Source organism: Narcine bancroftii, chromosome 1 (assembly GCF_036971445.1).
Source record: "Narcine bancroftii isolate sNarBan1 chromosome 1, sNarBan1.hap1, whole genome shotgun sequence".
NCBI lineage: Eukaryota > Metazoa > Chordata > Chondrichthyes > Torpediniformes > Narcinidae > Narcine > Narcine bancroftii.
In genome coordinates this window covers 233,868,856-233,895,832 of record NC_091469.1, presented here as the reverse complement: position 1 = coordinate 233,895,832, position 26,977 = coordinate 233,868,856, and the positions used below count along the sequence as shown (strand labels likewise).

The window sequence follows — 26,977 nt, the reverse complement described above, 5'->3', positions numbered from 1 at the left end:
GGAAGAACATGCAATTCTGGATCGCTGCAAGATTCAGTGATCCGTGATCAAATTGAGTTTGGGATTATTGATAAGAAAGTGAGAGAGAGGTTGCTATGAGAGACAGAGCTTACCTTAGCTAGAGCTGTGAAGATATGTCATGCCAGTGAATTTGCTCCGCAGCATGTGAAAATGTTTGGTGAGAGTACAAAAGCCAGTGAAAATGAAGGCATAGTTGTAGCCCCAGTGTGTGTCCACACACATAAACAAAAAACAAGATATAGGAAACAACATGTAGATGCAGAGACATTTAAGTGAAAACGCTGTGGCACTCAGAATGCAGCAAAACAATGCCCAGCCTCCGGATTAGTCAGTAATAAGTGCAAAGGGCAGAATCATTAAGCAAAGCAATGTTTTTCCAAAGGAAATTTCCTCAGCTCCAGAAGTGTTCCACAGAATAATGGAGACATCATAGAAGGCATAAATGGGGTACGTGTGTACATGGATGACACGATCCTATGGGGATCCAGACAGGAACAACACAACGAGAGGCTCATCAAAGTGCTACAACGCATCCAGAAGTATGGATGAAAGATAAACAGAAAAAAATGTCAGTTTGATGTGAAGAAAATCACCTTGAAGATGAACTGTCAGAGGCAGTTGTGAAGCCAGACAAGAGCAAGGTGAAAACAATTTTAGAGATGCCCAGACCCACTGATAAAAAAAAAAGTCATATTGAGAGTGCTGGGAATAATCAATTTTATTGGTAAATTCATATCAAATATGCTTTCCAAAGCAATGCACCTAAGGAGTTTGTTACAGGACAAAAATGAATTCAAGTGGACACCCAACCATGAGGAAGAATGTGGATGACTGAAGACTATTCTATCTACAGAACCAGTGCTTTTGATGTTCTATGAAGAATCCAGCAGGACGAAAATATCTACGAATGCTTCAAAAGATGGAATAGGTGCCGTACTACTTCAGCTGTGGGAGAAAATTGGAGGCATCAAGTAAGATGACAATCTGACTGTCGATATGCACACATCAAGAAAAAGTGTCTGGGTCTGGTCTGTGGACACGAGAAATTCTACAGTTATGTGTATGATCTACCAATATTCATGGCAGAGACAGACCACAAGCTATTAATAGTGTAAATCAAGAAAAATCTCAGTGAAATGTTGCAGAGAATCCAAAGACTGATGGGGAAGCTACCACATTATGACTTTGAATTGTTGTACACACCAGGGAAACGTATTGTGTTAGTTGATGCATTATCCAGGCAATGATGCAGAGTGAAACACACAATAGAGTTCGACAGAGACAAGTGTGAATCTCCATGCGAACCTGATCACTGAATCTCTTCCTGTATCTAACATGAAATCCAAGCAGATCACCTCTGAAACAGAAAAGATTATCAAGAATCTGAATGAAGGATGATTTAGAGGTGAATGTCAGCCATAATACAACATCAGAGTTGAGCTGCAGGTTTTCAATTATTATTCCTCAATCACTTCGACAAGGGATGCAGAAAAAAGGTGCATGAGGGACACCTGGGAATGGAAAAATGGAAAAATGCAAAAATGCCAGAACTCCTATTTATTGCCCAGGGATACATTCTGACATTGACAGGATGGTTTCAAGCCGTGAGGCCCATTTGAAACATCATTGAAAGCAGGCGCATGGTAATAACTGACACCAGCGGAATCATGGCAGAAAGTTGGGACTGATATGTTCCACAAGGATGGAAATAATTACTTGCTGATTATTGATTATCTATTGAACTATTTGGAGATTGCACAGCTTCCTAATATGTCTGCTGCTTGTGTGATCAAATATATGAAATGGATCTTTGTATGACATGGAATTCCTCAAATTGTTAACAGTGACAAAGGACCACTCTACAACTGTAGAGAATTGTAGAATTTTGCAGGAGTATGATTTTCAACATGTGACTTTAAATCCTCTGCATCCAGACCACAAAAAGGGGTTTACATAGTTACACGGTTGCTCAAGAAAGCCCTAGACAGTGGCCAGATCCTTTACTAACTCTATTGAATTACAGAGCTTCATCACTTGAACATGGCACGTTACTCACTGAACTTCTGATGGGACATCGACTATGCACCACACTTCCCTTCTCTGCAGACCCAAACAAGAACAGAGATGTCAAAGATATCGAACAGAAACAAAAGGATTTGCAATGGAGAAAAAAAGCAAATTATGACGTCAGCAAGAAGCTTAGGGCCACTTACACAACATGGTGATAGTGAAAGGTGTTGTTCAAAGGGATCCAAATATCCATGTACATAAATCACCAAATATTATTGAAAGCTGGCAATTCTACATCTAAAATAATTTGCACGTTTGATCTCAATATGATTGAATGTACAATGTCATATACGTAACTATAGTTTACAAATGCAAAGAAAGAATTACTTTGTTATAGCTTCCAAGGTGCATGCATCACACATGTCAGAAGAGGAAAAAAAGATAATAGTAATATAAATAGAGGGGGGGGGGATAATAATAATAAATATATAAATAAGAAATTCAGCAGACTTGGTCAGCTTTCTTTTTAGAAAGATGGGGGTGATTTCATTGAAATGTAAAAATTTCTTATAGGACTTTGCAAGATTGATGCAGAGTTGATTGCTTTCCCTTGCTGGAACCAGAGATCATAGTCTCAAATTAAATGCTCAGCAATTCAGGACAGATGAAAAGAAATGTTGTTGTCCAGAGGTTGATTTTTCAAGCATTTAATGAAGGCATGCAACATGGTAACAGGCACTTCTGGCCTACGAAGCTGTGCTGAACTAAATGCCCCAATTAACCTACTACCCCTATACATTTTGAAGAGTGGAAAGAAACCATAGCACCTGAACGAAGCCCACACAGATAGAATGTACAAACAGCGATAATACACTAACCGCTTCACCGACTGTGCCACCTATACGCTAACAGTGCAAAATCTTTGAATTTCACTCTTGAATATGGTTGTAAACGGTCAGTAGCAGGTACACAAAGACAATGAGATCAGGCAGCATCCCAGCTGCAGTACCAAAGATCTGCACATCAAAACAATTTGATTCCAACATCCATCTGCATGGCAGCATGATGCAACCACTTTCCTTTTAAAGAATATGTGATCTTCCATTTTCCCTTCCAAAGTGGATAACCTCACATTTGATATCATTGTGTTCCATCTGCCAGAACCTTGCCCATTCACTTAACCTATCTATTTCTTTCTGCAGACTCTCCATATCCTCTGAATAATTTGCTTTTCCACTCAATTTAGTGTCAACAGCAAACTTAGATACACTACACTCCTTCCCCTCTTTCAGATCATTTATGTATATCATGAACAGATGCGGACCCAGCACTGACCCCTGAAGCACCCTGCTCACCACCGATTGCCAATCAGAAAAACACCCCTGTACCCCAACTCGCTGCTTTCCATTGGATAACCAATCCTCTATCCATTCTAATACATCATCCCCCATCTCCATGCATCCTTATCTTCTGTGGCACCTTATTGAACACATTCTGGAAATCGGGGTAAACAACATCCACCTACTCCCCTCTCTCTACTGCGCTAGTTATATCCTCAAAGAACTCCAGTAAATTTGTCAAACAGGACCTGGCTTTGCTGAATCTGTGATACCACTGCCAGTTGGATCCATTTCATTCCAGTCGTCTCACTATTTCTCCTTTAATGATGCAGTGAAACCTCTTTAGAACACGATTCGTTAATCCGTGGAATCGCTTATAGCGCGAGGTGTCTGTGGACCCCAAACTTTGCAAATAAGTTGATTAAAATTCAGAATACCAATATTAAAAGAATGCGCTTGCTTCCTTTCATTGAAATTGTTAGTTCTAGATAGCAGATCCTTTGAAAACTGGTAATATTTGGGTTTGATTATCCATGGGCACTCTGATATATATGCATCTGTTCCACGACTCAGGTGTAATGCGGTATGAAATCTTGGAGCCCAACTGCCACATTCTAATGAGGCTTTACTGTAGCTTCAAGCATTTTCCCTACTACAGATGTTAAACTAACTGGCCTATAGTTCCCTTACCTTTGCCTACATTCTCTTTTGAATAGTAGCCTGACATTTGCCATTTGGATTGGGACCTGCCTGTTGGTAAATTATTATCAAAGCCTCTTCTTCTCTCCCTCCACTTAAATGACTTCCTGAACCACAGTGTCATGATCAGGTTGCTCATCCTTCCTACAGTCTCCACTCTTATCCACATGAGGAGCTCAGCTCAAGGTTTACGGAACTCCTTCCATGTGAAGTAGTTAAGTTTTGGTTTCTTCTGGATTCCTCTCCTACCAACTACATAAAAAACATTAAAATGTATATGTTATGTGAGGAGAAAATAAAACAAGGCTTTTACTTAAATGTGCTGTGGACCCAGGGGCCGTAAGAACGGCTGATCAAAGTAATGGCAGCTATCATCAACAGTGCTGTTAAATTAGTCACTAAAAGCCTGTTTGTGCTTTAAGTTTCACCGCAACACTTTGACCAAAGTGGACCAAAGAGCAGATTTCCAGAAATGAGAAAATTATCATCCACTACAAGCAACATTTGACTGAATGTGCCGTGAAGAAGTTCGAGCAAAACCAAAGATGGTGGAATCAAAGGGAAAATATCCTGGTTTTTGGAGCTATAATTTTCATAAAGGAAAGTCGTGATAGTTGTTGGGGAAGATGGTGGAGAGTCAGCATGGTTGAGGGGGAAAATTCCAGGGCTTGGGGTCTTGGCTAATGTAAACACAACAATGGTTGAAGAATGTGCAAGAAAGCAGAAATAAAGGAACCCAACAGTCTGAGGATTGTAGATTTGAAGGAGATTACAGAAAGAGGGAGAAGTAAAGTTGTGGAGAGATTTGAAAGTAAAGATAAATATTTTAAAAATAAGACTTGCTTACCTTGGAGCCACAGTAAGTCAGTGAACACATGATCCTGAGTGGGACACAAATCGGGGTGCAGGCATCTAGAGTTTTTAAGTGACTTTATCTATATAACCAAAGAAAACCAGCCAAAACTGGCTGTAAAATATCACCTTATGGTAACAGGCGTATGGATTACAAAAAAAATTATGTCTCCTGAATTTTAAGTCACAGTTATAACTGTTAATTAACACTGATGCAAATCCAGATGTTGAGAACATCCATTAAAATAGGTCTGATCTTAAAAACACATGCAGAATTAGAAGTGTACCATGTTTGAAACTGTAATGACTGAAAAGAATTATTATGTTTGGAACAGGGCAAATACTGTGAAACTTTAGGATTACAACTACTTTACAAAAATAGCTTTTGTAAATGGTAATTTAAATTTTTTTCAGTTTCTAAGCTTAGAAATGAAGTACATGATATCAAGATTGCTAAACTAAGGAGTTCAATATAGAAACTAAATTAAAAAGAATCACCTAATAAATTAATGATAAATATTTTCCTTGTGTTCCATTATTGTAGTCTCTGGATTACTTGTGTGTTATGGAAGCATATATAGGAATTGGATGATAGATCAGAGGAGAATTTCACTAAAAATAACGTGGTGTAGGAAGGAATGCTTTAGATTTCTGGAACGTTGGAACCATTTCATGCGGAAGATGGGAATTAGATAAACTGAAGTAGTTGCTTCTGAACTGGAACATCTTTCGAGGGAAATTTGCTAGTGTTGTTGGGCAGGATTGAAATTAATTAGGAAGGATGAATAGGGCTCAGAGGTTGGAGAAAAGGTACCGATAAATTGAGAAGGTAAACGGAGTCCGCTAAGCAGAGCATGCATACTGTACATGCTCATGTAATAATCAATACCTTGTAAAAGTCTACCCCCCTATTTTTGGCCCTGACTGCCCACCCACTGGAGCTCCCGATGCCCTGACCGTGGACACATGCCTAAGCCCCAGCCACCTGCCCACCAGAGCTCCCAACTCCCCGACCGTGGACTCTCACCTAGGCTCTAGCCACTTACTCATTCAAACTCATGACGCCTGAGCACAGATTTATGACTCGTCCTGGCCAGCTGCATAGCCAGGTTCTAATGTAAGGGGGAACAAGCACAAAAAAAGTGCCATGACCGCTGTGCCCTGTGTGTGGGTACAAAAGGAAATTAATATGCACACGAAAGTTAATTACCTAAAATAATGTGGTTCAAAGTATAGAATAAAATCTTAGCTAAATATGTTAGTTTGTGCCAAAGTGTTTTGGCTTGTAAACAACATATAATTTGCGGGTAGACTTTAATTTGATGTTCTGTCCACTTTTCCAACATTATATTTTTATCACACTTACACCTTTTATCACTAATTTATGATAATTTTGAAAGCCAAAGAGAATTAAATACCTTCAGAGCTATTCCTCCCCAGATGCCAGAGGGCAGACTGTTCCCCCGAGCACATTCCCCAAAAGTGCCCCCCCCGAACTGTGTGCTCACTGTCCAGACCCCGCGATGCGTCGGTGGGCCACCAGCGCAAGCGCACCACAGCAGTCCTGCAAGGACACAGCTCCAAAAGGCATCACCTCCAAAGAATGCGGTTGCTCCCTTACCACAAGACTCAAACCACTAGGTTCAGGAATGGCTGCTCCTCTTCCACCATCAGACTCTTCAATGACAAACTCAATCAGCGACTAATTTCAGGACTGCTACTTTGCATATTATTTATTATTGAATATTTACTTTGCCCAATCAGTTTGTTTGTACTTCCTTCTTAATTTACATTTCTCTCTTTAGTAGTCATATCTTTTCTTGAGTACAGTTTTTTTTGCACTACTCCTAAGGTGAAATTTTGCATGGTCTGCAGAAAAAAAATCTCAGGGTTGTATGTGATGTCATTTATGGACTCTGACAATAAATCTGAACTTTGAACTTTGGATATAAAATACACATATTCTATACCCATTTCCTTTTGCTCTATGCTCTTTGGAAATATTTTTCGTATCCTCATTGATCCTCAATGGGTGTCTGAACCACTTGCTCTCTCACAATTTAAAGTAAAATTGCTCAGATTCATGGAATGAAATCTACAGATGCTGATGTCTAGTGGAGTACACAAAGGTGCTGGAAAAGCTCAGCAGGCCACACAGCATCCATAGAAAGCAAAAGGCAGTTGATATTTTGGGCCTGAGACTTTTTTTTAAAACTTTATTTAAAATTTTATGACATGAATAAAATAAAAATTACATTTAAAGAAATAATAAAAAATAAGATAATAAAAATTAGAATTCTTTGGCTTGGCTTCGCGGACGAAGATTTATGGAGGGGGTAAAAAGTCCACGTCAGCTGCAGGCTCGTTTGTGGCTGACAAGTCCGATGCGGGACAGGCAGTCACGATTGCAGCGGTTGCAGGGGAAAATTGGTTGGTTGGGGTTGGGTGTTGGGTTTTTCCTCCTTTGCCTTTTGTCAGTGAGGTGGGCTCTGCGGTCTTCTTCAAAGGAGGTTGCTGCCCGCCAAACTGTGAGGCGCCAAGATGCACGGTTTGAGGCGTTATCAGCCCACTGGCGGTGGTCAATGTGGCAGGCACCAAGAGATTTCTTTAGGCAATCCTTGTACCTTTTCTTTGGTGCACCTCTGTCACGGTGGCCAGTGGAGAGCTCGCCATATAACACGATCTTGGGAAGGCGATGGTCCTCCATTCTGGAGACGTGACCCATCCAGCGCAGCTGGATCTTCAGCAGTGTGGACTCGATGCTGTCGACCTCTGCCATCTCGAGTACTTCGACGTTAGGGATGTAAGCGCTCCAATGGATGTTGAGGATGGAGTGGAGACAACGCTGGTGGAAGCATTCTAGGAGCCGTAGGTGGTGCCGGTAGAGGACCCATGATTCGGAGCCGAACAGGAGTGTGGGTATGACAACGGCTCTGTATACGCTTATCTTTGTGAGGTTTTTCAGTTGGTTGTTTTTCCAGACTCTTTTGTGTAGTCTTCCAAAGGCGCTATTTGCCTTGGCGAGTCTGTTGTCTATCTCATTGTCGATCCTTGCATCTGATGAAATGGTGCAGCCGAGATAGGTAAACTGGTTGACCGTTTTGAGTTTTGTGTGCCCGATGGAGATGTGGGGGGGCTGGTAGTCATGGTGGGGAGCTGGCTGATGGAGGACCTCAGTTTTCTTCAGGCTGACTTCCAGGCCAAACATTTTGGCAGTTTCCGCAAAGCAGGACGTCAAGCGCTCTTTTCAATCTTCTTCAGCATGATGCTGAACCAAGCCATGAAAGACCCCAACAATGAAGATGCTGTTTACATCCGGTACCGCACGGATGGCAGTCTCTTCAATCTGAGGCGCCTGCAAGCTCACACCAAGACACAAGAGAAACTTGTCCGTGAACTACTCTTTGCAGACGATGCCGCTTTAGTTGCCCATTCAGAGCCAGCTCTTCAGCGCTTGAAAAATTAGAATACTACATCATTAAACTACACAAATTAACCCCCCAATAATTATAACACAACCTTAATCATCTAATTTAAAATTAGTCCAACCCTCCCCCCAAAATAAAGAGTGAAGAATTAATTAACAATATTGTAAATAAAATAGAAAAAACCCCACTTACAAAAAAAGGATAAAACTTAACAACAAAAAAAAATTACTAACAACAAAAAAAATATCAATACTAAAATAATACCCTTAAACATATATTTAAATCAAACATAATACATGTATTTAACAAATGAAATCCACTTTAAAACTAAGTTCAAATATTAAAATCATATATCAACCACATATCTGTTATTCAAAAAAATCATAATTAATAATACATAAATACAGAATTTCCATTAATACCAAGTTTCCTTTATAATTCATCGAGAGAACAAAAACATCCCTTAGAAAAACAATCAGATAAACTTTTTATTCCCTTCCCCTCCCCTTATATAAAAAAAAGAAAAAAAAAAGAAAAAAGTTCAAACTCTTATAAAATTCTCCATATTCTTCATTTTTAACATCTTCAAAATTCTCTATCGAAATTAACTTAATTTTATTAAACTCTTCTCTCTCAATGTATTTGTACTTAATTTTCTTCTTTTTCTTCTTATCACCTTTCCCCTCATCTTCCTCTTCATCTAATTCAACATCCTCAATTTTTGACTTATTATCTTCTGTGACATCATCCTCTTAAAAAAGAAAGAAAAAAGAGAACCCCCCCCAAAAAAAAAGAGAACCCCCCCCAAAAAAAAAGAGAAAAAAAAGGAGAGAAAAAAACCCTCCTAATTCCCTCTCAATTACAATCAGGAAACAAAAAGAGTTAAAAAAAAATTATTTATTAAAAAAAAATTAAAAAACCTTCACTTCTTAACCCAAAAATTAAAAAGAAAAAAAAAAAGGTTGGAGGTCACAACTACCTCCTCCTGTTTAAACCGCCCAAAACGGTAACTCCCCCAAAATATTGGGTGTGAGATAACTCACAGGTAGCTGATGACTTCTGGAAACTAGTGCCCACCCAGTTCCCTCTCCCAACTCCCATTTCATTAAACTATCATCATTATTTAAACTATTTAAACTCTTCTCAAAAAAAAAAGATAAAAGATTTATTTTTTTAAATCAACGTTACCACTTCGGTCACCATTGCTTCCATTTCTTTTAAAAATCTGGATCCCACCTTACATCTCTACTCTCTTTGGAGACCTTGAAGGACTACATCGTTCCTGAAACTGCATGATTGGTAGAGACTGAGCAAAGTCCATAACCTCTTTAGGATTCTCAAAGAACTTTGGCTAATTTCCATCCTAAAAAATCTTCAGTACTGCAGAATACCTGAATGTTCCCTTATGTCTTTTTTTCCACAACCGTTCTTTCACAGAATTAAATTCGCGTCGTTGAAACATAATTTCTTGACTCAAATCTTGATAGAAGAAAACAGGATTATTCTGAACCATCAAAGGAGATCTATTTTGGGGGGAGTCACGTGATGGAGTAGTGGCCGGACGGTGAACTCCAGCCCTCTCCAGAAAAGTCGGGAAAAACAAGAGAAAACACAAAGGCACAGAAATAAAAGTTACAGAAAAGTGAGTATAAAGGTGGAAAGAAGATGGCGACAAAAAAAGAAAAGTCGAAAGCAACGGTAAGAAGAGAGGAAGAGAAGACAAAGGAGGAAAAAGGTGAAGGCCTTACCTGTCCGAAGAGGCCCGCTGCGGAGAGAGAAACCCGCTCCCTCAGGTCGGTAAATAATGGACTACAAAAATGGCTCGCAGAGCCGAGCAAAAGTGCGCAACCGCGCATGCGCGAAGTTTCGCGCATGCGCGATGCGAATAAAAAAAACACACCGACGGGAGGGGGGACCAGCTGGGGAGTCGATCTCCACAGCCGGCAACGACAGCTGCAGAACACCTGCAGCAAGAAGAGACCACAGAAGACAATAGAAACAAGAAAGAAGAGGAGGAAAGGGCAACAAAGAAACAACAGATGGTCAACCCAGAGGAAGAAGAAGAGGAAGAGTATGGTGAAATAGAAGAAGAAAAGATAGGCAAGGTAAAGGATATACTTGCTCTTATTAAAGGATACATGGAGTCATTTAAAGAATGGCAAACACAGGAATTTAAGGATTTAAGAAAAAGAATAAACAACACAGAAGAGAAAATAATTAAAATGGAGATGACCTTAACAGAAATGGGAAAAAAAATGGACAAGATGGAAGAGCGGGCAGTAGCAGCAGAAATGGAGGTAGAAGACTTAAAAAAGAAATTGGAGAAATCTAATAAAAAAACTAAAGAGACACAAGAACTACTAGCTCAAAAAATAGATACAATGGAAAACCATAACAGAAGAAATAACATAAAGATAGTGGGCCTTAAGGAAGATGAAGAAGGCAAGAATATGAGGGAGTTTATAAAAGAGTGGATCCCTAAGACCCTAGGATGTCCAGAACTACAGCATGAAATGGAAATAGAAAGGGCACATAGAGTATTGGCCTCTAAACCACAACCACAACAAAAACCAAGATCTATTGTAGTAAAATTCCTAAGATATACTACAAGAGAAAAGGTACTGGAGAAGACAATGGAAAAAGTAAGAGAGGGCAACAAACCACTGGAGTATAAAGGGCAAAAAATCTTCATTTATCCAGATATAAGTTTTGAACTCCTAAAGAAGAGAAAAGAGTTCAATACAGCAAAGGCGATTTTATGGAAGAAAGGGTATAAATTTATACTAAAGCATCCAGCGGTATTGAAAATATTTATTCCAGGACAACAAAACAGACTATTCTCGGATCCAGAAGAAGCACGAAAATTTGCAGAACAATTACAAAAATAGACTGAGGGAGGAAGACGGGTAATGAGAGTTAAAATGATCACGACTGATATGTATGTGGGTAAAGACAAAAATAGACTGAGGGATGAAGACGGGTAATGAGAGTAAAAATGATCACGATTGATATGTATGCAGGTAAAGAGGTATAAGAGTGAATAGAGACAATGAGCATACATGAATGTATCTGTACTTAGAGGAAAATATAGATAGTATAGACAAGAATTAATAAGGGAAGGTAATGGAATAGAGAGAATAAGGAGGGAATTAAAAGAGGGACCTTTGTGACATATGAAAAGTGAAATCTTTTCTGGGGGAGGCGGGGTGGGGGGAAATAGCGGTCACTGCAAAATCAGTTGACGCTTGCGAGTGGATTCGCAAATCCAAATGGAGAGGGGAGATGTGGTTGTCCGACAAGGGATAAAGGACAACTCAGGAGGTGAAGGGGAGATTGGGGATAAATAAGATAGAAATAGGAGAATAAGGAAAATGTTAGATGTTGTAGGAATGTTGTCTTATAAAGAGTTGAAAATAAGAAAACAGAAATGGAAAAGGAGGAAAGGTAATGATGGAAAAACGGAAAGAGAAGATAAACAAAATATAAAAGGGCTACGCTGAACTATATGTCTTTAAATATTAATGGAATACATAACCAAATTAAAAGGAAGAAACTACCAAATTTAAATGAATAAATGTATTCCATTAGAAAAAATAACATATTGGTTAAGAAATAATATTGAAATATTCGAACAAGTATAGGAGCCTTACATTAAATACAATAGCGAAAACCTACCGGGGACAAACATTACCTAAGTTGATGGAAGGAGAAGGAAAGAAAAGAATGGACTCAGTAGAATTTCTGGTGTAATTTTGTTGAATGACAACATTGTCTGACTGGCTTAATGCAACCTAGATTGTATACCTAAAATGGATGAGAGGGGGGGGTGGGGGGGTGGTTTGGGAGGAAAGGGGGGGGGGGGAGAAAAAGTCACTGTATATGTGTGAAAAAGGAATAGTGTATATCATGGCTAATGTGATTTATGGTGTGAAAAATAAAAAAATTTAAAAAAAAAAAAAGGAGATCTATTTTGCTGAGCATTTCTAATAGCCATACGTAAAATTGTCTCTCTGTCACAATAGTTTAAACAACGGATCAAAACAGATCTTGGATTCTGTCCTGAAAAAGATTTTCTTCTTAAAACTCTATGAGCAGGTTCCAGTATTAAACCTTCAGGGAATTTATCCTGTCCTAACACTCGTGGAATCCATTCAGTAAAAAATTTTCTTGGATCTGGTCCTTCTATGCGTTCTCGCAAACCAACAATTTTCACGTTGTTCCGTCTAGATTGATTCTCCAAATAATCGACCTTTTTTGCTAAATTTTTATTTTGGATCTGCAATGTTTCAATTATTCTATTTTCATCTTGCAGTTGATCCTGTGCATCGACTAAACCTTGATCACACATTTCAAGCTTAAAAGCTCCATTAATGACTTCCGCCATCGCATTAATCTTGGAAATAAACAGGTTCACAAATTCTTCTATTTTTTTTTGTTATTATGTTCTTTGTAAATAGGTTTGCACTGCAGATGTTGTTTTATCTGGCAATAAAGTTCAAGTTTAGTATCATCAAATTGCTTAAGTACAACCCAATGAAACAACGTTCGTTCTCTGGTCCTCGGTGCAAAACGTCAGACACACATCCAGACATAACCAGGGGTGCAGTGCTGCCAGAACTCACCTGAATGCTGCTCTGGCGCCTCTGTAAAAATCCCAATGGTGAGACCAGCACCACACAGTGTGCCTGTGAAATGAGACCATGCCCAACCTTACACTGATGGCACTCGGCTCATCGGCGCTCGAGATCCTGCTGTTGGTCATCATAGTGTGTGGCTATGGCTTCCACACTGGCCAGCTTGGGCCCAGCACCATTGTGGGCAGCACCGCCTGCAACACCTCCGTGATCATCGCATCTTTGTGTATGTGGTGGCTGATGGCAGGTGCAGCGTATCAAGCACTTTTGCATTTTCTTCGTCATGCCCACCTAGAGCATCTTCGTTTATGCTTGGCTCTACCTCATCCTGGCTGTCCTCTCACCCACTGTGGTCAAGGCTGCTCACCTTCATCTTCTTCCCAATCTGTGTGCTCTTCGCCTGGGTGGCCAACCACTGCTTGCTCATCTACAAGAAGTATTGGGCAGGCTGACAGGGCAGCGTCATCGTGGAGAGTAAGGCTGACCAGCCTGCCAAGGCCAACATCAAGATGGATGCCCAGATGCTCAACTCACATGAAGTGGCAGCTGCCAGTGGCGAGGCCGATGCCCCCAAGGCAGTAGTGTCAGTGGCACTGGTGGTAGGCTCCAAGGACCAAGAGGAAGAGTTGAGGTGTGACATGGCATGCATCCTGAAGGAGCTGAAGCAGAAGCACCCAGACAAGGAGATGGAGCAGCTAATCGAGATAGTGTCGGACTCTGGCTTTACCTTACCCTCAATTTAGTTTATGTGTCATCTGAGTCCAGCGTGCTCGTTGAATGAAGTGATAGGAGAAAGTATTCTGTTCAACAATCAGTTTATTATACAGCACAAGAATAAAACTTAACAGAGCTCTGGGTCAATCGTTAGTTCATAGGTCACTTGCACAGTGAGCTATTCCCCAAGACTGACCCCTATTGTCCAGTCTGCTCAGTTTATATAGCTACAATTTACCATTCAGAACAAAAGTTGGCTTCCTTTGCTAGATTTTTACATAAAGTATATCACCCGCAATTTCCTTATTCTACAGTTTATCTCGGGTGTAGACCTCTTATCTTAAATCTTCCAGATCAGACCATCCTATTGTTATGACCAGAAATCAATTCCTGCCCCAGATATTTCCAATCATCGTTCTGTTCCTGTCTGGCCAATGTCTTCTGTTCTCCTTAACACCTCCTCGTGCCTTAATCTTCTTCCTAGACTGGCTTTCCATTCCCTTTGTTTCTTACAGGATATTCTTTTTTCTGGTCTGCCCTGTGTCTCCTGTGCTACTCAACACCTCCTTCAGTTTGAGCATTCCTCCTAAATCGTTTCATCCATTTCCTCTCCCTTGTATTTTGGGAGCAGAAAATTCTGTCCCTACTGGACTCAGCCAACTTTGCTCCATGCTGTGATTGCCACTTAATTACCTTATACTTTTCCCTTAACCATGAAGTAAATATAAAAATTGTTACATAGTCCTCTATTCCGTGATATTTTAACCCTTAGATTCCAACAATAGCCAACTACCAGGTGCTGAGCCAGCAGACTAAAATCGGTGCCTTCTACCGCATCCAGGCAACCCATCTCATGATCGATGCCGGCAACATCCTCAAGACCATACTCCGATCACTTTGGCTGTCTGGAACTTCAAAGTAAAAATGGTATTGACATTGGAATTGGACTGCTTTCCTGTACTAGTGCTACAGAGATAATTAATCATCTACCCATTAATATGAAAAAGAAAATATGCCAGCTTATCAAACAGATAAATGGCAAAATTTCTGATCTCATTGATGAATCAAGAAACCTTAGCATTAAGACAGGACAAATAGTTTATTTGAAATGTGGAAGTGATAAAGAAGGTGATCCCCATTTTATGTTTTTACTTCTAATTGAATTACTTGATCAGAAAGTAGCAACTATTGCAAAGCATCTATTGAGCTGTTTCAATAACTGTGGGTTTGATGACTCTTTTTAAAAAATATTTTATTTTTGATTTTCAAATACTCGTACAAATCCAAATAACACAATCTCTTTCAACAATAGTATATAGCATACAGAGTCAATTTTTCCCCTACCCCTCTCCCCTCCCTCCCATACACTAATACAACAAAGAAAAGATTATATAAATTAAACAAATACAAATAACCAAATATCGGTAAAGTCATAAACCCTTAAGGGAACTTAAGAAGAACCCAAAGAAATACAAAATAAAAAAGATAAGGAACAGAATACAAGTGCACATCATCTGTGCCACGATCTACTTCATTCTATTACTGGCACAGATTATTGCATTTCCTTTATTTAGAAGGGTTGTCACACTATTACAAATGTGTCATATTTCCTCCTCAAATTGTGCATGATTTTCTCCAGGGGAATACAACTCTGCATTTCTATATTCCATCATGTAATATTTAGTTGAGAGTCAAACTTCCACGTGACCGCTATACACTTCCTGGCTACTGACAAGGCGACCCTCACAAACTGAATTTAGTATCTGGAAAGTTTAAAACTCACGTCCATAATGTTTTCCAGAAGGTACAATCCCGAATCCTGTGGAAAAATCCACCTTGGTAAATTTTTTCAGAATGTCCCCCAGGTCTTCCCAGAAGGATCTCACCTTTGTACATAGCCAGGTTGATTCCAATCTCCAGACCACACCTAAAGCACATTTCTGAAATTTCTGGTTTGGATTTATGTAATTCTTGTCATGTGAGGTACAGTTGATGCAGGAAATTGTATTGCACCAAACTGTACCTGGCATTAATGACTGCTGTCACACTGTACAAGCACAGGTCTGACCAGCACAGTTCATGAATTGTTGTGCCCAAGTCCATCTCCCACTTTTCCCTCGACTTGTGTAAGCCAGTCTTTGGGCTCTCACTTTGAAATAGGAGATACATCATAAGAGATGAGCTTGCACATCTTCCCCCTTCGCATTAGAATCTCCATTTCACTGCACATGGGCAAGGCCATAGACAATCCCAAATTATCCCTTAAGAAAGATCTTAGCTGAAGAAAGTTTTATTAGACATATATTTATTCTTTAGCTGTTCGAATGACATAAGATGTCTTGCTCATAATAATTCTCAATGCACCTGATCCCCTTATGGCACCAGATGTCCAGGATCTTATTATCCAGAGTCATGGGTATTAATTTGATCTGGGTCAAGGATGCTTTAGGAGATATCCCCACCTTTATTCTGATGCATTGATTTATTTTTTGCCAAGTCTGAATTACATGTTTTAATATAGGGTTATCTGTTTTCTTTGATATCAATTTAGTGTCCCATTTATATATAAACTCCTATCTTTTCTCCTCACGCATATAGTCCAATTTGTGCCCGGGAGGGAATGCCCCCTCCCTCAAAGAGTAAGGCGATAAACTTTGACTGGGCCGCCAAATAATATTTTTTAAAATCCGGAAATTTTAGACATCCCAATTTATAATCGCAAATCAACTTTTCTATGGAGATTCTAGCCATTTTACCATTCCACAAGAACTTTCTGATACATCTGTTGAGCATCTTAAAGAAGCCATAGGGCAACGGAATGGACAAGGACTGAAATAGATATTGTTTTCTTGGCATCACATTCATTTTAATGAATTAACTGCCCACCAAAGTTATGGGTAGGGTTCTCCATCTACCAAGGCCCTCCTCAGTCTTCTGGAGCAAAAGGATTTATTTGAATTTATATAAATTATGTAAATCCTGATCGACTTTTATCCTCAAATATTTAATGCACTCTTGCCACCATTTAAATTGACTCCCTTGTTAGTATTGCCAGTAATCCCCCTTTATCAGGGACATGATTTCACTTTTATCCAGATTTATCTTGTACTCAGAGATCTTGGCATAATCCTCCAGTGTGGTCCTCAGCCTGATCAATAACCTCCGCCCCCCCGCATGTCAGTCAAATACGCTAACACATCATTTCCAAATAAATTGATTTTATGCTCCTCCTGGCCCACTTTGAACCCCTTTATGTCTGGATCCTGTTGGATGGCTTCTGCTAGCGGATCAATAGCTAGAATAAACAATGCTGGGGACAGTGGGAAACCGTGCCCACTGGACCTACCCAATGGGAACAATGGAGACATTTGCTCATTTGTAATGATTTTATCTTGGGGTTTATGATAGAGTGTCCAAATCCAAATCTCCCCAGTACTTTAAATAAGAAGTCCCACTCCAGTTTGTCAAAGGTCTTCTCCATGTCCAGAGCTATGGCCATGCCGGAATCCACCCCTGAATGTGCCAGATGCACTATATTGAGTAATCTACATATATTTTCTGCTGATGGTCTCTTTTGTACAAATCCAGCTTGATCTGGATTTGTTAACTTCGATAAATATTGAGCCAATCTATTGGTCAATGCTTTTGCTATAATTTTATAATCTACATTCAGTTATGAAATGGGCCTAAAGGAGGCAGGGTTCAATGGGTTCCTGTCTTTTTTGGGGATCACTGTAATAATTGCTCTTGTGAAAGATTTCAGAAGGGGTATGTGTCTCTGCCATCTGTACTCCACCTTCACAATAAGGGACATTAAAAGATCCTTAAAGTCTTTATAAAATTCAACAGGAAACCCATCCTCCCCCGGTGATCTTTTAGCCTACAATGAGCCCAGGGCTTTCTCAATCTCCTCTCTAGAGAAGGGGCACTCAGACCCTCTCATTCATCTTGATCTAAACTTGGTAGTTCCAATGTAAGCAAAAAATAATCTATTTTAGTCGTCTCTTCCACTGATTCTGATTTATACAGCTCTGTATAGAACTTCCTAAAGGTTTTATTTATCTCCTTTGGTTTATATGAAATCTGGTCTCCCCCCCCCATTTAAACCACACTGATTGTTCTTGAGACCTCTTCCACCTTCACCTGCCAAGACAAGACTTTATGGGCCCCTTCCTCCAGCTCATCATACTGTTGTTTAGATCTTAGGATCATCTTTTCTATCTTGTATGTTTGCATTGTGTTGTATTTGAGCTTTTTGTTCATTAAATTTCTATAGTTTTCCTCAGAGCCCGATCTTTGATAATCTTTTTCCAATTTGGTTATTTCCTGCTCCAAGTTGTTTATCTCTTTCATATGCCCCTTGTTAATACCTTTGGTATATCCATTTATCTGGCTCCTTCAATAAACCTTCAGTGTATCCCATAGTAAGAAACTACTGGCAGAAGAGGGACAGTTCGTCTCACAGAACAAATCTATCTGAGCTCTAATGGAGCTACTACAAAATTCCGGTTTTCCCAACAGCAATGAATTAAGGTTCCACCTATACACCATGGCCTGTTTATCTGGCATTATGATGGATAAAGTCAAGGGTGAATGGTCAGACAATAACCGAGCCACATACTTGATCTCCATTATCCTACCCTCCAATTGTGCCGATGCCAAAAATAAATCAATTCTAGTGTAGGAATCACATTGTCTCAAGCAAAAGGGATAATCCCTTTCTCTCAGATGTTGCCTTCTCCAGATATCTATTAAATTCAACTTTTTTCATGAAGGCCAGCGTAGATTTGGCTACCTTAGTCTTTGACACTTTCCTCATTGACTTGTTAATGACTCTTACTTGAAACAGAACTTTGTAGCATTTGCTAATGGTGGGACAAGTCTAATGCTTGATGCCAAATCTGGTGTTGCTACAATTCTCAAGCAACATTACCCTCATGTGATAATTTAACAGTGTCTTAATCACAGATTAGAACTTGCAGAAGGTGATTCGGTGAGATAAGTTCATAGAATTAAATCATTTTCAATCATTTATGGACAAATTGTACTCTGTTTACAGTAATCACCTTGTAAGGCGGGTCGAAAGAACCAAAGATTTGTTGGTCCAAACCAAGGCTTTTATTAACTAAAAGACTGGAGCGTATCACAAGTAGGTCGACCAGTCCAGAATGACCTGGTCTGGCTAGGAGCCATCCTTTAAGGCCTGCCAGTAGGTGTGGCTACACTCTCAGCCAATCACAGTCATCCTACACTACCATCTGTACATAGACACATTGGTGATAGAATCTGTACTATCACACACCTCTAATTCAAAAGGAACTGTCTGATTGTGCCTCTCAACTAGGACAACATATTTTCAAAACAGGCCATGTTCTGGACACCAGCCACATACCCCTTCTGAAATCTTTCACAAGAGCAATTATTACAGTGATCCCCAAAAAAGACTGGAACCTGCCTCCTTTAGGCCCATTTCATAACTGAATGTAGCTAGCTCGTTTTGAACAGTTCCAGCAGCGTTGCAAAATTATGACGCACTATCTGGACATTTTGAAAAAGCACTGAAGGGTGAAACAAGATCTGGGATTGACCGAAAAATTTATGAAGGTCTATTGAACAGTCTCTTCAGAACAGTTTCTATTGAACTTAGTTCTAATGCGTTGCATGAACTTGGTTTACTGTCAGTTTTTACAGAAACGCTCTGCTCTAATTGTTTATGGAGACAGAGTGATCCAACTGAGCATCAGATCACTGCATGGACCTGGTACAAAAACTCTAGAAGCTCAAGGCACAGTTGAAAAGGGGAAGTTTGGAGAAATTACCTTAACAAGCAACAACAAAATTGTCCCTGTTAATTATCTACAATTTCTTACTCGTCTTATAAACAACATCCTTGAAAGGTTCTCAAATTTCTGAACCTCAAAAGTTTGTATAAATCCCTACTAAATGAAATGTGAGTCCTGTGGCCTGCTGAAATACTGCCTAATTATGGAGTAGCTGTACTATCCTCTCTCCTTAAGACGTTTAAGAGTTCTCCTTTCTCTGTAATAAATGCCTTCAGAGATTATCTGGAAGATTGTGGATGGCGCATCTCCCAAGATTTACGGCCTTTACTGAGCTGTTCACGTTATTTCTATTAGTACTGCTGAGTGTGAGAGGGGATTCAGTCACATGAACTTGATAATTACAACAACGTGCTCAAGAATTCACATCAATCATGTATCATCACTTATATTTGTTGAACTACATGGACCTCCTTTAGTTCAGTGGAATCCTGAGCCGTCTGCCACATCATGGCTGTGGTCCCACAGATCAGCAGATGACACCAGGACAAGAGTTGCTTCAGACCCCCAAAAACATATTGTGCCTGGCCCTTTGTGGAAATTATTATGAAACTTCTCACTGGTGGCATTTGGGAAGTAGGTAATTAGTTTTAAATTGGTAAAATACATGATTGTCGTCTTTTTCTTTACATGTTGATAATTATGTTATATTAATGAGTTCAGCCATGTAATTCTTGTCATATTATTAAATTAGGTATTGTACCAGATGTAAGCTGAAATGTATAATCAGGTATAATCTTGTTAATATCTTGACTTACTATATTTCTGTGGACCTCTGGAATACATATATTTCTGTCATATCTGGAGAGAAGACATAGGAAATGGCAGGCATTTTGTCAGCTCCATCACCTAAAAAAGTTAGCACTACACCCCTGGACATAAAACACACATAGAGGCAAACAATACATTTGCAGGATAAGTATTTCATATATACAAATAAATATGTTCTGTATTTATAAGAGTCCCAGATGATTTGAACAGTTCCTTTGGGTGTTCCTCATTCTCACTGCCTGTACGAAGGAGCTGTTCCTCAGCCTGGTGGTGCTGGCTCTGATCCTCCTGTATCTCTTCCCTGATGGGGGCAGCTGAAAGATACTGTGTGCAGGGTGGAAGAGGTCCTCAATGATTTTGCACGCCCTCTTCAGACAACAATCCCGGTCGATCACTTCGAGGTGGGAAGGAGAGTCTAGTGATCCTATGTTTCTATGTAAATAGGTTTTCACTGCAGATATTATTTTATCTGGCGTAAAGTTCAAGTTTATTATCATCCGATCACATAAGTACAACCTGACGAAACAGTGTTCTCTGGTCCTTGGTGCAAAACATCAGACACACATTCAGACATAACACACATGGAGACAAACAGATCTAGTTACATGTTTTTTTGCACTACCAGTAAGTGGTAATTCTGCCTCGCCCGCAGGAAAAAGGGATCTCAGGGTTGTATGTGATGTCATGTATGTACTCTGACAATAAATCTGAAATCTGATGCTCTCTGCTACTCTTTTTGGTCCCGTGCATTGAGCTCCAATCCAATTCTCTACAGCAACCATACTACAGTTTGATGCAGCCAGCTAGAATGCTCTCAATAGAGCTCCTATAGAAGGTTGACATAATGGTGACTGGTAGCCTTGCCCGCTTCAGTCTTCTCAGAAAGTACAGTCACTGTTGCTCATTCCTGGCAAGTGAGGAGATGTTGGATGTCCACAATAGGTTCCTAGTTAAGGTGACTCGAAGGAATTTGGTGGTCTCTACTCTCTCCACTACCAAGTTGTTGATATGTAGTGGAGGGTAGTCATTCCTAGTTCTCCTGAAGTCCATGATCAACTCTTTCTTGTCCATGCTGAGACTCAGGTTGTTATTTTTGCATCATATCACAAGATTTTCTACCTCTCATCATTGTTGCTGATGAAGCCAACTACTGTTGTGTCATCTGCAAACTTGATGACTCTGTTGTAGCTAGATCTGGCGATGCAGTCATGGGTCAGTAGTGTGAACAGGAGCAGGCTACAGCCCTGAGATTCTCTAGAGCTCAACATGGCAATGCTTGACTCTCTGCTACCAACCTGGGCAGACTATGGTCTTTTTGTTAGGAAGCCCAGTATCCAGTTACAGAGATGGGCGTTTGAGTCCCAGCAAGAACAACTTCCCCACCAGCCTCTGGGGAATGATCACGTTAATTGCCGAGCTGAAGTTGATGAACAGCAACATGGTATATCAGGTATCGTTCTCCAGGTGGGTCAGGATGGAGTGGAGGAACAAGGATATAGCATTATATGTGGAACAATTCTGTCTGTCAGCGAATTGAAATGGGTCCAGTGTCTCTGTGAGGTGCATTTTGATGATTTCCATCACCAGATGCTTGAAGCATTTCAGTGGAGGACAATGCCACAGGGTGGTTGTCATTGAGGCCTGTTACTGTCACCCTCTTTGGCACCGGGATGATGGTGACTGTCTTGAAATCTGCTGGGTCAATAAACTGCTGCAATGAGGTGTTGAAGATTTCTGTAAAGATCTCCGTCGATTGGTCTGCACAGTCCTTCAGTAGACCAGGTATGTTGTCTGGCCCTGCTGCCCGTTCTTCTCATTGCGTCGTGCACAGAAGATGTTCAGTCTGTCCAGAAGGAAAGTGTCTTTGTCTTTATCTTGCAAGGTTGACTTGTGATCTGTTATGGTCTTGATTCCTTGCTACATGTGCCTTGTGTCGTTGGTGATGCACAGCTTTTTCTTCAATTTACTAATATTCTTGACTCAACTTACAATTAAGTTCCTCTTCCAGTAGAATTTCTGGCTTGCTGCCCTTTCTTTATTCCCTAGGATATTTTCTAAAATAAATCTAGGTTTGCTTTGTTTGGTTTATTTATCATGTGTTTTGTTTTATGTCTTTCTAATCACTACATATACACTTAATCAGCTTTGGCCAAAACCATTTGATGCTGTTGTTTTTTTTTGTTTGTTTTGTATTATTTCATTTTGCTGTCGTGTGCTTTTAAATGTTACAGTATTTTCCTTTCATCACAAACTTTTGCTGCCATTTGCTCCCATTATTCTCACAGAATTTTTTGCATTTATTATTCACAGACTCTTTCTAATGCCTGACTGATTTGAAAATTCTCTGGTTCTTTACAAAGTGAACTATCTAAATATTTGATTCTTCTTTACATGTATCCCTTCACTTACGACGGGATTGTGTTCTGTCAAATCCGTCGTAAGTCGAAAAAGTTGTAAGTTGAAAAAAAATACTGTAGGTACTGTTTAGTACCTTGTTTTGGTGGTGCTGCTGTCGATTGATAACACTCCTTGACCTAAATTTATTTGTAGTTAGGGGCACCATCTTGTGGTCAATGTTGTTAACCAAATCCGCTATTCCGATTGCAGGTTTGTGAGGATATACAAGAATGATCTGGCTTTTTTGTATCTACGCTGTTTGACATGTACCAAGAGAATACCTGTGTGTCAATGTAATGAAATAATGTGTGGGTTTATGGAGGTGGTGTTAATACTCCATCTGTCAACAATTTTCTTGACATCCTATGATCAGATCTATTCCTTAAGCTGTATTTAACGTGTCATAGTTCTTTTATTAAAGTATTCCATCACAAGGAATAGCTTACCTGAAGAAGCAACTTTGAGTTCATCAAAATATATTTTCTTGTCTCTGAAAATGCATCATCACGTGGGGCTTGGGCACAGGTTTCTACTTCATCTCTTTTTTCCACTCTTAGTGGTGTAGTTCTTTCACAGGTGATACTCATTTCTGGAATGAGTACCTACAATGAAACCAAATTGTAGAACATAGCATATTACAGCACAGTACAAGCCTTTCGGCCCACGATATTGTGCTGACTTATACACATCTACCCGCAAAAAAAACTATCCTCCCTACCTTCCAACCCTCTATTTTTCTTTCATCCATGTGCCTGTCTAAGAGTCTCTTAAATGCCCCTATTGTATTCACCCCTGGCAATGCATTCTAGGCCCCCTAAAATGCTTTAACTCTGTGTAAAGAAAAAAACATACTCCTGATATCTTCCCTCAACGTTTCTCCCTAAAGATGTCTTCTGGTGTTTATTTGTTCCATCCTGGGAAAATGATACTGGCTGTCTATCTTATATAATCTTGTAGACCTTTAAGTCACCACTCATCCTTCTTCACTCCAAAGAGAAAAGCACCAGCTCTGCTAACCTTGCCTAATAAGACCAATTTTCCAATCCAGGCAACATCCTTTTCACATTGAAAATAGTATTTCACAGGTAATGCGAATATCAAGATTAGTTAATTAAATTGTGCCTATCAATTGCAAAATATTTATGTTAAACATTCAATATATAGATGGCACCCCATGTTAATGTTTCTTCTTTTGTAGCTGGCCCACCCTATACGTTGTATTTTGGTGTGAAATTCTATGCAGAAGATCCTTGTAAACTTAAAGAAGAAATAACAAGGTAAGGGTGTAAATACTTTGCTATCTAGTTATGCATAAATGAACACTGCCATTTCTTCTCAGTTGGCTTTAAGGAATTCTATGAGGCCAGCTTGATGATATTTGTATTATGTTTGCTTTTGCAAATATTTTCAAATGAATAGAATATTTAATACAAATATGGGGAAGGTAGTTAAAAGTAAATGAGGTTTGCCTGATGGCTGAATGTTGAATTATCAATCTAATAACCCAGTGGCCTACACTGAACATTCTGGACATGTAATTCAAATCTCATTATTGAAGCTGTGGAATTTAAATTCATGTTAAATTTTTTTTGAATCTTAAGGAAAAAAGGCAGTCTGTCACGGTCATCATGAAATGACTGAAAAATTATAAAAACCCAATTGGTTCACCAATGTCTTTCAGGAAAAGAAATCTACTACTGTTTGTTCAGAATCCATGGAAGTATTGTTGTCCTTTAAGCATCCTCTGAAATGGCCCAGCAAACCACTCAAGTAGTGCGATAACCATTACATGGTGGCAAGGTTGGCATAGTGGTTAGCGCAATACCTTTACAGTGCCAGCAATCGGGACTGGGTCCATATCTGGTGCAGTCTATAAGGAGTTTGCACGTTCTCCCCGTGCCTGCATTGATTTTCCCTAGGTGCTCTTGTTTCCTCCACCATTCGAAACATACCAGGGGTTGTACGTTAATTGGGTATAATTGGATAGCATGGATTCATGGGCTGAAATGGCCTGTTACTGTGCTGTATGTCTAAATTTAAAGTTTAATCTTAATTTTAAACATTTATATTAAAACAAGAAAATGGATGAATCACCTGGCATTGACAGAGATTTTAAAAAATGGCAAAGTTGACGTAAGTTAACCTTACAAATTTGAAATTTTGATCATCTAAGAGAGCTCAATGATCCAGAAATGATTCAGAATAACAGAGTATTTTTCTATGTGGATTTAAGTAATGAAATAGTTAAAAAAAGAAAAGAATTTAACCCAGCAAAGTCAGTTTTGTGGAAGAGGGGTATAAATTTGTTTTGTGATACCCAGCAGTTCTTAAAAGTTTTTATGGACAATTTCAAACACAAATTTTTGGTAATGAATCTGAAGCTTTGGAATGTGCTAATTCACTGCCTAATATCTAGTGAACCGGTGCGGACTTGAAAGGCCGACATGGCCTGTTTAATGGTTATATGGTTAAAAGGCCTCCTCATCTAGGGAATATGTGAGATTTTCAAGAGCTGTCTCCCAAATAATGTTGGAATCACCTGACATAAATTCATACCTCCCCATCTCAATCTCTGGATCCCTGGAATAGTATGCAAGCAGAAGTGAATAGTGAAGGAGTCATAAAGGACACAGCTGCCAGACTAAGTCTGTGGCAGACAGTGAGCAAACCAACAAGAGGGATAAATCTACTTGAGTACATTTTTTCTAATCTCGCCTTTTAGTATCTGGCTGTGATTAATAGTGCTACCAACATGCTCAGGAATGCCCACTTTCTCTTTCGCCAAGACTGCTCAGCTTTAAACTTCACAAAGTCTTTGTGCAAACAGAAATTAAAGAGCTGAATTCCAGAATTGTTATTTGGTTCAAATCTGACTGAATGAGACCTCAAGAAATTTTGATAAAACTTAAGAGTGGGATATTTTTTATTCTTGAGCATATATTGACTTTGACCCTGAATGTCAATCTACAGTGTTTCCTGAGCTCAGTCTTGTGAAAAGTGCAATGGACGTGCCAGACAATGACTGTTTACAACAAGTCGGAGCTGAACTATGGCATTAATATTGCCAAGTCTGTCATCCTAGGGCTATCGTTGACCAGAGATAAATCTGATCAACTATCTAAAGATTGTGGCCATAAATGCAGGTCAGAGGCTTGATGTCCTTCAGTGAATGATTCCCTTAAAACATCTCAAATCTTTTGATCATCTACAAGCCAAAAGTCAGGGTCACATGCCACTTGCTTAGGTGGATGGTGCTTCAACAATATATAGGAAACTGAACACCATGCAGGCCAAGGCAGTGTAGTTGATTGATACCTACTCCTCCTCTTCAGCATCCATTTCTTGCGTCTCTGGAGTACTGCCATCATTTTTTAATACATCACCAAAATCTAAACCTCTATCATCAGGAAAAATGAGCTTCAAGTGCATGACAATATCACCATCTGAAGATTCTCTTTCAAGATAGATCTAACTTAAAAATAGATTGAGATTCATTTGTGGATGCTGTGCCTAAATTCTGGAACTGCCTCCATCCAATAACTATATTCATCAGAAGAACTGAAGCTGTGCAAAAAACGGCTCACTGTCACGTTCTAAATGACAGCAAAGGATGGGCAAAAAACTATGGATTTTCTGTGATGTTTGCAACCTGAAAAGTGATTAATAAAAAGGAATGGCTGAAATTGATATGAGTGGATGCCATTTATCCATTTTTGTCCTTTTTAATTTCCTTTTCTGGCATTAAGCCATTCAAAAAAATTTAAATATCTACCCACGATATGTGAAATGAGAAATATTAACTTAGTGCTGAGTGGTTCATATTGTAACACTTTTTAATCCTATTCATAAATTAGCCTGTTAAATTTCACGCGGTGGTCTGCTTTTCTTGGGAATAAATGTGAGGAAGTAAAGCAGAAATAATTTTTATTTAAATATTCATTTATGCTGAATGAAGAAAATAAAAAAGGACAAGTGATATAATTTCAATATTCCTGCTTCAAAAAATATTGAATGAGAAATTGGGATCATTAATGTTTGTTCTGGGTTGTTTTGAGTGCTCTCAAAACTCAATAATGTTATTAATATCATGTGCCCACACTTGTGAGTTAATTGCACAGACATTACTGGTGGGTGTTCTGTGAGTCGTAAATGTGGCAAATGAATGGAGGACAGCCAGTTCAAGATGTCTTTCAGTATGCTAATATAGATTTGACAATAGCAGTGGCATTTGAGAACTCAGAGTCCTAACTAAACATGTGTGGCACATGGTA

The 26,977-nt window shown here is 39.4% G+C and overlaps 1 protein-coding gene and 1 pseudogene across 2 annotated transcripts in view; both read left to right on the top strand.

Annotated features, from left to right (window-relative positions):
* Positions 1 to 26,977, top strand: part of epb41l4a (erythrocyte membrane protein band 4.1 like 4A) — a 517,267-nt gene that overhangs the window by 82,541 nt on the left and 407,749 nt on the right. For both annotated transcript variants that reach the window (XM_069892849.1, XM_069892845.1), the window contains exon 5: positions 23,905 to 23,983. In XM_069892849.1, coding sequence (XP_069748950.1) covers positions 23,905 to 23,983 — 79 coding nt within the window. The remainder of the gene's footprint in view (positions 1 to 23,904; positions 23,984 to 26,977) is intronic.
* LOC138754078 (sodium/calcium exchanger 1-like) lies at positions 498 to 13,727 on the top strand (annotated as a pseudogene).